This window comes from Pararge aegeria, chromosome 8, assembly GCF_905163445.1.
Source record: "Pararge aegeria chromosome 8, ilParAegt1.1, whole genome shotgun sequence".
NCBI classification, from domain to species: Eukaryota; Metazoa; Arthropoda; class Insecta; order Lepidoptera; family Nymphalidae; genus Pararge; species Pararge aegeria.
The window spans coordinates 528,530-541,644 of NC_053187.1; the positions used below are offsets into that span (position 1 = coordinate 528,530).

Sequence of the window (13,115 nt, forward strand, 5' to 3'; positions counted from 1 at the left end):
TCTTTATTCATGTAGGCTATCACAGGCACTTATGAAACGTTCATACATATAATATGTTTACATAATTGTAAGGGGATGGTGATAACTTCACTTGCAAAGTTAAACTTAAAGCTACGAAGGTTCCAAACGCGCCCTGGTATAAGAACAAGCCCACAAGTAGTTTTTGAAGTTATACTTCTTTTGGCGAGCGCACACTGTCACAAAATACCGACACCCTGAAGTTAGCTATGGTCAACAAAGTAAAAGTAAGGACATCTACGTAGGTTTGCGTGAGAACTGAGGATATGTTTTTATTTGTGATATTTAAATAAACTTTCATTTTATTAGATAATGCGTTATAGTAATACTTTCAATGTAGTAAACACCTTTTTTCTATTGTGGTTGTTTTGTTCTACAAACGTAGAATAAGGCAAAAGATAAAAATTTTGAAATGATTTTTATCTCGTTACACCAAGGAAGTATAACTTTTAACGCGTGTACATAACACACACGTTTTTATATTTTCAACAGTGAATTGTAATTACACCTTGATCAAAGTAACTCAAGAAAAAAAACGTCGACATACGAGTAGTTGTAATGAAGTTATAGTGCTATAAGGACGGTTTACTGTTCTATGCTAAAATCACTCAAGAACACAAAAGCTTAAGATACCAGTCTGTCTACTTTTAGGACTCTGATCTCATAAAGTTATGACCGTTTTTTATTCTACAGTGTCTGTATATCTATATAGAAACAGATAAACTAGTTATCTTTTTCTTTGAATTACCGATAGGTTAGATGGCTTATGACAATATAGGCTTGATGACAACTATTATGACTGATGGAGAGCAATGAGGCCTATTTGAACCTTAAAAAGTGTAAGAGTGATAGATTCCTGAAGTTACACGTGGCAGGAGATAGTAACCTGGAGGGCGTTTCATATCTTATGGCATATCAAAAGCTTAGATAATAAGCGTTTCGTCCGTCCACGTCCACGTGCTGTTTTTTGATAAAATAGCGACAAAAACAAGAGACTGAGAAGTTCCTGAGCACTCTCGACGACGTATATTCTATAAAAGCAATTCTCTTGAAGCAGCAAAATGAAAAGCAAAATTATGTAATCGTATTTCGGAGACGGGTAAAAAATTATACTCAAGTATATTTTATACTAATTTATTTTATATTCTTATTTACATCGTCAAAATCGCACAATCATCTGTACAATATAATAATATTATGTTTGATTTGTAAAGGTAGATTTAGCCTAGTGATAATATCTCTTATTCATAATAAAAGATACGCTTTTATACATTTATAGGTACATAATCTATTTTTAGATTAACAAATTTATTTATAGGTAAGTTATGTAACTGTTAAAATGTAACCTTATGTGCAATAATTGTTTAAATTTATATTTACAGGTATATAAGCGTGAAGGGCAAGCCAGGTTATATATTATACTAGTGGCAAGAGCTCTTATTACTAAAGTTTGTTATTTTTTTGTTTTAAATAAATAAACAGTACCGATACTGTTTATTTATATTTATATTTATACTGCAATAATCTGCATGGTGACACCATAAAAGTAATTCAAGAAAAGCTAGGGCAAGAAGTTATTTGAGTCAGAGAAGGAAAGAGATGCATGAAAATCTGTTAATGTGTGTATAGTGTGTGTAGTAAATTCTTGAAATTATTTGAGTTTGAAAAGTGCAGAGATAACTTTCTTTTTCTTACGCGTCATAATATCAAATTTTATAAAAAATATTTATCTTTGTATCTTTTAGTCTTGCGATATTAGCTTTCGATATGATAAGCTGACTCGTTCAAACCACTACTTGACTTTTAAACTGCCAGAGCTGGTCGTCGATAGCAGAATCCAAAAGTTATCTTCTAACACATGCGAGATGCGGCTTACACTCAACTCATCTCATAATTTGGAAGTTAAGTAAGCCTATACCACTATATCTGGACAAAGAAATTTAAACGTTTTCTGAATTAATAAAATCCCATTATAACTTTAACTTTATAACACTCATAGAATGTGAACTAATTAATTAATATGAGCTCTTGCCATAAAAGTGGAAAAACGAATTATAATTTTAATTTAAAAACAAAATGATTTTACTGTCTCTGATTTATACATCTCAAGTCAGGTAACTCCGTCTTTATGACAAAAGCAATCGTTGAAATTTAAAATTTACCTACAGATTGACAGTTGGAAAGTTCTCGAAAGTTTTTTTGGCACATTGGAATAACGATTTCACGCGAAGCATGGCACACAATACAATACAAATGTAACTAATGATCAAAGAGATGGTCAACAATCGTAATGTTCAAACTAATCAAGTATTAACATACTACCCACTGATAAACTTTTGGTTCAAATCTTTATTTTGCATAAAGTATCACTTGACATGCGTCTGTGGATAATCATCAATTAATAAAGTGTCTTTTAATTTTTAAATACACTGGGAACAAGATGCTTTAAATATATAAACGACATGCATTATAACAAAAAATAAGGAAATGTTTTTATTAACAGATTTATACATAAAATTGATTATTGTATAAATCCTGATATAGTATAGTTTTGTGAATTATAAACCACTCCGAACAAATTATTCACCATCTCTCCGTCTACAATCTACCTTCGTAGTACATAATGCAAGTACACTGTGTATAAAATGTAAATTGGGGATGGAAATGGAGAGGTTTCCACGAATCATGAATAATATTACAATAACATTTTAAACTATTCCGAAGTGCTATATAACTGTTATATAACTGAGTTGAAAATTAAATTTACTGATTTCATAGAGAGAGTACACTATTTTGATAACGATTTTATAGTATACAATTCTGCGATTAAATAAATATACAGGGTATTACACAATAAACTCTAATCCACATCTGTAGTCTTGATAAATTAGGAAAACACGGTGAAGTTTATTGAAAATCAAAAGCGAAAACTTAACGTCATAAATAAAACATACTTCTAAAATTTATTTCGTGATATTAATTAATTTCACTGTCTCATTAAAATAATACATAATTGTATACAACCCTGTATAGAAAATGATATAATGTAAATAATTACAATAAAAACAAAACACAAATGATACGAGACGATAGTAAATAATCAAAATATTTGATAATAAAAATGGAAGATTATGGAAGTACAAGTTGAGATTAAATTTGTGTTTGGCTTACAAGCTACTCGTAATTTTGGTAAAGGTTAAATAAATTAACCTTGTCGATATAAATATAAAGTTCTCACTCACAATGTTAACGAAGGATATGACGCTATAAATTTCCGTGTGATATGTTATTTTATTTTCAAAATCAATTACATTTTGAATAAATTTCGATTAAATATTAAACTAATAAATAACGAAATCACTATTACAATACAAAACAAGATTATAATCCTCAAACTAATCGGTAAAAATTAAACATTTTAAAAACAGATAACAAAGTCTGTCAAAATATCTATTTGAACTAAAATTACGATAGCTAGAAATGATTGCCGCCAGCATTGTAGACTTCTTGTGCCTAGAACAAAAAAAAAGTATTATTGCTTTATTTTAAATAAATAAAATGTTTGATGTTGAAATATATAAAGTTCTATCAGTTCAGTTTGTCATCATCATCAGTTGTATGATTGTTTTTAATATTGATTTTAAATTAATTCTAAGTAAATTTTGTCGAAATCAGAATTCGGTATTCGGCAGTCTTAATGAAATCTTAACAAAAATAAAAGTTTAAAACAACCATTAAATATAGTAAGTTAAAGGTTGCAATTAGAATCGTGCTTAAATTTACGATGTACTGGAACATGACATGTGCCAAAGATATGCGGGTAAAAGAATATATTATGAAAATGCAAAGAATAATATGAAATATACTATACAGAGTATTAAAAATTAGTTGAAAGAACAAGTCAAAATTGTAAAGATAAAGAAGCGTAATACAAAAAGAATGAAAGTAAACGAGACTGAAGAAATGAAACGTGAAACAAAATATAAAATGCTTTGTGCATTTAGACGCCGAGAAAACCGAGAGAGAAACGCATTCGAAAATTTATTTACATTGGGATATTTATGCTGCGGAAGAGGTGTTTCGTAACGTTACGTAAGTTCTGTAATTGCTTGTTGTGTGAACGTGTTAACCTTTGTACTTTGGATTTTCGTACGTGTTTCAAATTAAAGTGACGGCTTATGGAGCTGAAATAATTCATGGCCGTTCACTGCCTACAGGTCAACTATTTTAGCAGTTATCTACAGGTTGCGATCTAATTAGTTTACAACAGTTACGCCAAAGTATTTTGTAGATATCACTGGTTGAATGCTATAAGAATTATATAATACGGAAACTGATAAGCGGGTAAGAGTCAAATAAATTGTTTTTATAGAGCTGACCGTAATAATTCAGTCATAGAGTCCATAATTTAATCATTTAGGCCGATACCGATGAGGTCAATAAGTTTAAGATTGAGGTTAATAATAAATTGTAAATAACTGTAATAAATAAATAAATCATAACCAATGTGCCTTATCTAATAAAAGCCAAAATTAAAAATATTCCCACCCGTCACTTGATAGCGCGAGTGTCATGCAAAAACACGACACTCTAACTGAAACTTTTGCTAGATCAATCAACGACATTTTCTATCCTACAAGTAAGATTATTTGATAACACAAATTCATTCCTATTCCATTCAGTTGTTGAGATAAGTACCTACTTAATAAAAAGTAATTCGACATCACAATTGGAAACCAACAATTTTCAATTGAATTTAGAACCCGAATCGCAACAATTTTAAGTACTTTTCTTAGATATCCAATAGCAGATGTAATCTACTTCACGCTCCGCTGCAGATACTGGTATAATCTCATTACTGGCACAATGCGGCCGCTATATGGGCCACTTTCATAGTTAACTAACTTTCGCCTATGACTTCGCACATAAATAGAAAGAGAATAAAATGTTTTAGAAAACTTTTGCGCATTTTGACCTCGTCTTTTTGTTTGTGTTTCTAAAACGCGTATTTATGAACATTTCTATGAAGTCTCGCAGGGCAACCAAATCACAGAGCATCTTACTACATCATTTCATTTCATGGTACGCAATTTTACAGATTACCATGAAATGATGATATTGGATAGAAGCTCTTTAACTTTGCTAAATTAAACGATAATTATTAATTATTAAACAACATCTCTTGAGGATGCTCTGGTGTTGAGGCTAGAAGTGTGTAGATGATACATTTTGGAAAATCTGGTTGGTGTGATGTATAGAGATTACCTATTGCAACGTATTGATTTACATGTTTTTTGCGGATTAAAGCAAATTAAGCTTAATGTTCACTTTAGATCACCATGAAATATTTAGTACGTTTACTAGGAAATGTTTGGTTATGTTTTTTTTTATTGTATTAACATCTTAGACCAGGACGCGTTTGGAACCCTCGTAGCTTTAGTTTTAAGTTTACGAATGTGGTTATCGCCATCATCTCACTACCGCGTAATTCTTATGTACGCATCAAAAGTGCCACCTATGGGCCCTACTTGAATAATGATATTTTTGACTTTGACTTTGTAATAATTAACCTGAAAACCATCGCCTTTAAACAGAGCAACACTTTATAGGGCATGCAAGGATCACGTCCTGCAACTTGCCACCCTGTGTCCATCAATTTGATGCGTAGCTGCTAAGCCTCATGCGCCTGTAACTACAGCGGCACCCACGCCAACAATTGGCAGCAGAGTTAGCTTGACGATCGTACTTCCCCGGACGAGCTCTGTCACAAAAAGCTCTTCTAACATATAATATCTAAAAATATTACAGTTGTGTGTTTTATCTTAAGTATTACAGACACCTCTATTACAATTGCACAACACAGAAGTATAGACAGTTAATTCCCTCAATGGGTACCCTCATATTTTATTCAAACGCGTTTCTCTATTTGATATCATATTATTCGGCTGTTCAAACACTTTTTCCTCAAGCTTGGGGAGCTGAAAGAATTGATTGTACGTGGTCTGCACTGAATATTTATGAGGGTTAAGTGTGTATGCGAACTCGTTGAATGTTTAATCTGTATTTGGCGGTAGTGGAAAGCGACACGGCTCCGTCGCGCGCCTAGATCCGATGGAACTTCTAAACCAAATACGTGTACAGGCAAATCTGGCTGTTTAGTGATTCGGGCCATTCACCGCTTTAAAGTGCTTTGATAGATAGGAGCTAAATCGAGAGCTTATACCTGTATAGCTTTTTATTATAACCATGTCAGCTATGGATCCTGGATTTAGAACTCTTTTCCCGGAAAAGCGAAGGTTTACAGGTTTAAAAAAGTCGCGTAAATAGGCCTAGGCACTCAAAATTAAGTTATCGCTCGCTTATCTTTAATATCTGTAGCACCAGAAGCACCTTTTCACGGTCGGATTTTATAGAACTAGTGTAACACACCTTTTAGTAGCCCCTTTATAACTTCTTTTAAAAAAAAAATATTTTAAATGAGTTACTCACGATTGGTAAAAAGCCTAGAAGACTGACTTCCTTTCGAGGTGACCATACTTTTGCAAGCTTCTCTAATTTTTAGAAAATCACTTAGATTTTCTTAGGTTTATGCAATTTATAATCACTTTCTTAGAGGTGAAGAAAAACGTCGTCAGATAACCATTATACCGGAGATTTCTCAATAAAGTTCTCAAAAGTGTGTGCTTACCAATACAGCTAGTGAGGTAGGCCAGAGTTCAAAAACTGATAAAGTTATATTATTTCAAGAGGATACCCGTGCATTTTATTGGGCCGGTAACGGTTTGAAAATGACTATAATGGTATGGTAAATAATATCCACCATAACTAGTGGTTAAAAATATTCACAGCTAAATGCTATGAGCAAAAAGAGACCCGGCGCTAATGTCCGTTAGTTCGAGTATAATAAAAAATAGAAAATGGTAGAAAATGCTAATGAATAAATCGGGAAGAGAAAATGTTACAAATATCTTAAGAAGAGGATATTCTACTGATATATTACAGTAATTCTAATTAAACAGAAATATAATTTTTGAGTGACGAAATAAACCTAAATATTGGCTTGGCCAATATATATTTTGAATTTACCATACGTGTAACGCGAAAGTATTATTCCTACAAGAATATAAGTACTTCAAGTTCTTGAAAGTACCCATCTATATAAAGTACCTCTCTTGCTCGTGCCTACAGACTTTGTATATGAAAGGGGTTCAGTTTCACTGTTAGGGCTAGCGTATTGCGTTATGCGATTTTACTCGCGCTATTTATATTGGAAGTATTTCTTGAGAGACGGATTAAACACTCTCTAAGCGACACTTTTTGTTATGGCTAAATAAGAAGATGCGCGAGCGACATTTACGGCCGCAAATATGGCAGTAAACCCTTCGACTAAATCGAAACCTGTGGTATGTCTTTTTGAGCAAGAATACCAAACCATACTTCGTCATAAATACGGCATCCCTCTTTATCCTCCCTCCTCTACTAATGTGATAATTTAGTATATTGTAGTGTCTTCCTACTTATACTTAAATTGTTTAGACGCTTCTAGTTCTTCTGACACCGTAGTATCCGCGAACTCGGGGCTCGTCTATTTTTTACCGTGCGAGGGGAAGACTTCTTTAATAATGCAATGTATTGTAACAAAGAACACAAAGCGGTGAGCAAACCCCTCACGGTTCAATTTTCCGTCGACTATAGGATTGTAAAGGGAAAAAGCTTCTTTACTTGATAACAGACAAGTAGCGTTAATAAATGTATTATTCTTTCCTTTCCGTTTCTTTGAAATAAGTAAATTAATAATACCTAAGATAACTGCAGTTTTGCCACGAATGAATAATTTCTTGTTCTGTTACTGTAGACAAAAAACTGCATTAGTTTGATAGAGCTTTTGTCTTATTTTCTTGAGCATTCGAGTTCGTATTTGTTCACCAAGAATATTAATTTATGTAATAAGTACTGAAGATTAAAGGTAATCGCACATGGTAACAAGCAAAACAGATGGCATTGCAAATGTCATCTTACAAATACTTTAGCGCAGTCTGTCTCGGTTTTTACAAATTGTAGTAAGACGATGATTTTATGCAATGCTGCGACTCACTCTGTTACCGTGTACACAAGCCATAAAAGTGCAGTATGGAGTGCGTAAAAGAAATGAGCAAAGTGCAAAGAATAAAAAGTTTAAAATAATAATGTTAAAGTGACATGAAAACAAACTGACTATTTTAATATACTTAAAACTTTATCTACGAAATGCATGATTGTCTTAATTATTAAATAAAGTGCAAGATAAAATAGAACAAATCTATCTAATTATTCATTGTTAATTTGCTTTAGGAAAATAGTGATAGTAACATATAACATTGTACTCAAGTCCTGGGATCAGAATCCTTGTGCAACTTATTTGTTTTTACAATATTCGTCCGTAGTTGGTATACATTTTTGTTTGAGTGACGCCAACAAATCGGATTACACTGACAGCGTGTGTCAGTTAGATACAATTTTTGCTCTCCTAATGGCAAAACCTAAGTGACCGTCACGGTTAAACATAGGTCTCCCTGTGATGATGTAATGCATGAAAATTTTCCCCCTTTGCGAAACGTAACGTAACGTAAGTAGTACTTTAAGGGGATGCTTCCCGTAATACGTTCAAAATTTACCAATATAATATTATGGCATAAAAAACTTGGCTCTCTATGACGATTTAAGCTTCAATTTGAGTTCTAATTCAAGAAAAATAGTTTTTTTTTAAATAATGCGAATAAGTAGTAATTGGGAAAAACGTGAAAAATGATGAAAGTTAAATTAAGTTAACTATTTAAAGGAGCTATCTTATTCACTATTTCCAAAAGAAAAGTTTCACGTTCTACTTAGCTTCGGACAGTGTCACAGACGGGACGTTGTCAATAGTTTCATGTCCAGACATTGCCACAGTGTAGCGTGAATAAAATATAACGTGAACAAACGACATAACAAAGTGCAGACTACGATACAAATTTTGGTATTACAAAAAATATGATAGTCAGTTTGCATTGTAAAGATCAGTTCCGAGCGTACCTGAGGCGTGGTGCGGGTGCGGCGCGCGGTACACGTGCGCGCGGTCGGGTGCGCGGTCAAGTTGCGCGCGCACCACGCTCGGCCGCTCCGTCACCGCGTCGCGCTGCGTCGCGCGACTCGCGTTCACGCGACGCGTCGCTGCAACGCCACGCGGTTTAGATGAAGACCATGACAGCGGTAAGGGCAGTGCACACTGGCGCAGTAACCGCAGCGGTGTCACATCGCTTTACTTAAGGCTGGCCTTACACAGCCGGAATGTCTCTCTGAATTCATAATGTTATTTATTTATATATTTTTCAACTTATGACTAGTATTACAGGAACATTCCTATATCACTAGCGTAGATTCTGATTCATAATTGAGTTACGGCACTTTGCCTCACACACATCTTGAAAAGTCAGATTGATCAGTAGTCTCATGAGTCCCGACTCAGGCTAATATTTTTATTGAATAAGAATTACAACTAATCGCAATTCTCTCTTTCTCTGATTTTGGTATTTGTAATCCTCTCCATTCAAATGGATGATAATACGCACTTCATGAAATCATAAGCTTAAATATTCCAAACCGAAATTCAGCACGCTCAACAGTTTCATTCTTACAGATCCATCTGAGAAATTTAGAATATGTTTAGACCACACTGACTTCAGATCGATATGAAAAATTCATAATCGGAAAATAATCCGAATATGTTTGGAGCACATTAACATAGTGTGGTAGGTATGAATTCAGAGAGACATTCCCGAGTGTGAGGCCAGCTTAAGACAGATTTAAGTGATATTATAAAATACCGCGCTTCTAGTGGGCATTGCTCTTAGAAGTAGTAGGGATGAAAAATATTAAAACTCAAATTTTTATGAAGATTCTTAATTACCTAAAGTTTTTGTTGCGTAAGGCATAATAAGGCACGGAAATTAGGATGATTAAATACGAATAAAATAATAATTTTCTCTTTTTGGAGATTTAAAAGATTGTATAATGTACAAGGAAGTTGCTTCATTTATAATCATTTTTCTAAGTAATGTCTCAGTAATTGGCAACTGCCTCTTCTCTAAGTAGGTAAGGTATACAATTCATAAGGTACTTTATCGCTATCATCTCACTACCATGTACACATTTCTCATGTAATGTACGTAACATAAGTGTCATCTATGGGCCGCCTACTTAGTACTACCTTAGATACTTACCTAATAAAGATATTTTGGACTTGGACTTTGACAAATCTTAGATGTTTTTCCAATGGGTAGGCAAAACTTGGATAAGGAACTAAGAATAAAGTTTATTATCGAATGCCGGTGATAATTAACGCGACTAACTTTTAACGCGCTCCCAATGACACTGTAAACATTAATTACCACATACCAATGAACATAGGTCAACGTTATTTATCTAGATTACATTAGGCTACACCACCACCGTGTGGCGGTGTAGCCTAATTGCTTTAGTAAATCGGCCAAGTGCGAGTCGTATTCGCGCCCTAAGGGTTGTATCTATGAAAACGGCAAAAAAATCTTGTCTGTTATTTGTATAAATTGTTTGTTACATAGTAATTTTTTTTTATAGCGGCAACAGATATTTCCCAAGTCTAAATATCACAGATCATGAGATAAAGCGTGGTGACAGACAGACAGATTGATGGACAGCGGAGTCTTAGTAAGAGGTAATATCTTAGTTTTACACTACTTTGGGAAAGGAACCCTAAAAATTTACAAAATAATATAAGTAAACCTCACAAAACCGTCGGCCGCTAATTACACTCCTTTTGATGCCAAATAAAAACTTGAACACAAATCGAGTGTACTTAATGGACCGACTTCAAAGCAAAATTCAACACAACGCAAGATTGTTAAATCGAAGAATAAGTTTTGTGAAATGCGACGAAGAAAATCTTCGGATTGAGAACTTTGGAGTACAAACTTGGACTAACTGTCGAACTGGGGCGAGTTGGATTCACATTATATGCAGCGCTTACACTGTATACGAGCTTTTGGTTCAATGCACTGACAGAGTATTACCACGTGATGCTTACTGCATTGATGGCTAGCGGATATTTTAAGATGAGTGCATCACCTTTATACGAGAGTTGTACCCAACCAAACAAAATAAACTGTTAAATTACCAACTATGAACAATTGGTAATTTAACAGTTTATTTTGTTTGCTTGGCTCTTTACGAAGAAAACTTCGTCGAAGTCAAGCCTTATATGCCTTATATGCCTGTAGATACACAGGCAACCATGCTCTTAAGCATAACAATGGTGATTGGCGACAGAAATAAAGATGGCTTCCCCTGACGAGATGATTGTCCTCCGACCTTTAGTTTTTTACTTTTTGATTAATCATCTCACTCGAAAGGGAGACAAACAATTTCCTAGAATTTTTTTCCTAGCTGCCCTGCGTAGCTTAGAAAGATTTATCGGGCTTTGACTATGCAATAAATAATTAAAAAGGAAATAAAAGAGAAGCACGAAAGCTGGTCTAACCCGCCACATTAGAATATGTTTGACATCTAAAATACCAGTACTAAGATATTTTTGGCCCCATTGCGTTTTTCGTTTGTTATAATGTAGTGAGTGAATGCATTATATTTGAATAGTTTGATTTTTCGTACTTTTTGATTGAAATTTATTTATTAAGAAGCGCTATTTAAAACAGCAGTCGAGGGTCTGCGAGTTACGCACAGAGTGCAGTTGTACAATACCTTAGATCACTTGAAGTTTTTTCGCTTAAGAGCATCCAACTTAATATATGTAGAAAATTCTGAATTTAAATGTACTTGTTAATATTATGTAGATTATATATGCTTAATGTAATCCAATCTGAAAGTAGGTCAGTATTAGTTTAGTTGCAAAGCTAAATAGGAAACCGCAGGCTGTCGCACCGCGGTGCTTTGTAAATTACTGAAATTTTGCTGCGGTGACTGATCGGTTTGATTATGATAATTATATGTAGATTCCGTAATATTATTAATATTATTAAAGCTTCTATGTATGTTATATACATTTTACTGGTTCTCTGTGAACCCTTTCTTAATTTTATGTTTTTTTTTAAATATATCTTTACATAAGTAATATATAAATATATATATATATATATATATATTTAAATACATAGTTCATGTATAGTTTTGTATACATGTATAGTTCGAGTGGAACAAAGAAACTAACATAGGTACTTAGTAACAGATTACACATTTACAAACATACATAATGATGTTACTCAAGGGCATATTCCTTATGTTAGAAATGATGACGTTCATCAGGATATGCGTATAAACTTCGTACGCTCAGTTATTACATATATTCAAAGCTTCTTCAGCCTTCATTTTTCATATACTTCGTCATGTTATCGAGACAGTTCCCGCCTGAGGATCAAAGTCTTCGAACAGTGCGTGTTGCCAGTGATGACTTTCGGATCTGAAACGTGGTTGCTTACTTGGGCCTCATAAGAAGGCTCACAGGCACTCAGCGGGCGATGGAGAGAGCTATGCTAGAAGTATCTCTACGTGACCAAATCAGAAATGAGGAAATCCGTAAAAGCCCGTATCATCCGTAAAAGAACAAGAATTACCGGCATAGCTCAGCGATTCGCAAAGCAGAAGTGGCAATGGGTGGGGCACATAGCTCTGAGAACCATATTATGTACGTTGAACCGTTAAACGTAGCATGGGTTGGCCCCCAACAAGATGGACAGACAACAACCAGCGAGTCACTAGGAGCCGCTGGAAACAAGCATCGTAGGAAATGAAATGTCCAGAAGTGGATGTTGATGGGTGGAATTGATGAATACAGCTCCTAGGCATGGAGGTTATAATAAGGAACATTTTATATAATTAGATCTGAAACTTTCGAAGTTCTTTTGAGGTAAACACAACACAACAATTGGTAGTCATTCAGTTTTTTGCAGACAGACGCGGCGGGGGACTTTCTTTTATTTTTACATATTATAAAGCAAAGTCTGTCTATCTGTCTGGGCGCGGAACACTAAAAAACTACGGACGGAATTTCATACTGTTTTCGCTAATGAACAGAGTGACTCATGTGGAAC

The 13,115-nt window shown here is 34.1% G+C and overlaps 1 protein-coding gene across 1 annotated transcript in view; it reads right to left on the reverse strand.

Moving 5' to 3' along the window:
- Positions 1 to 3,436: 3,436 nt before the first annotated feature.
- The window catches only part of LOC120625801 (lachesin-like), a 115,115-nt gene continuing 105,436 nt past the window's right edge, over positions 3,437 to 13,115 (reverse strand). The window contains exons 10-11 of the mRNA XM_039893014.1: positions 9,070 to 9,207; positions 3,437 to 3,531 (exon numbers count right to left, since the gene is read on the reverse strand). Of these exons, the coding sequence (XP_039748948.1) occupies positions 3,437 to 3,531; positions 9,070 to 9,207 (233 nt within the window). The remainder of the gene's footprint in view (positions 3,532 to 9,069; positions 9,208 to 13,115) is intronic.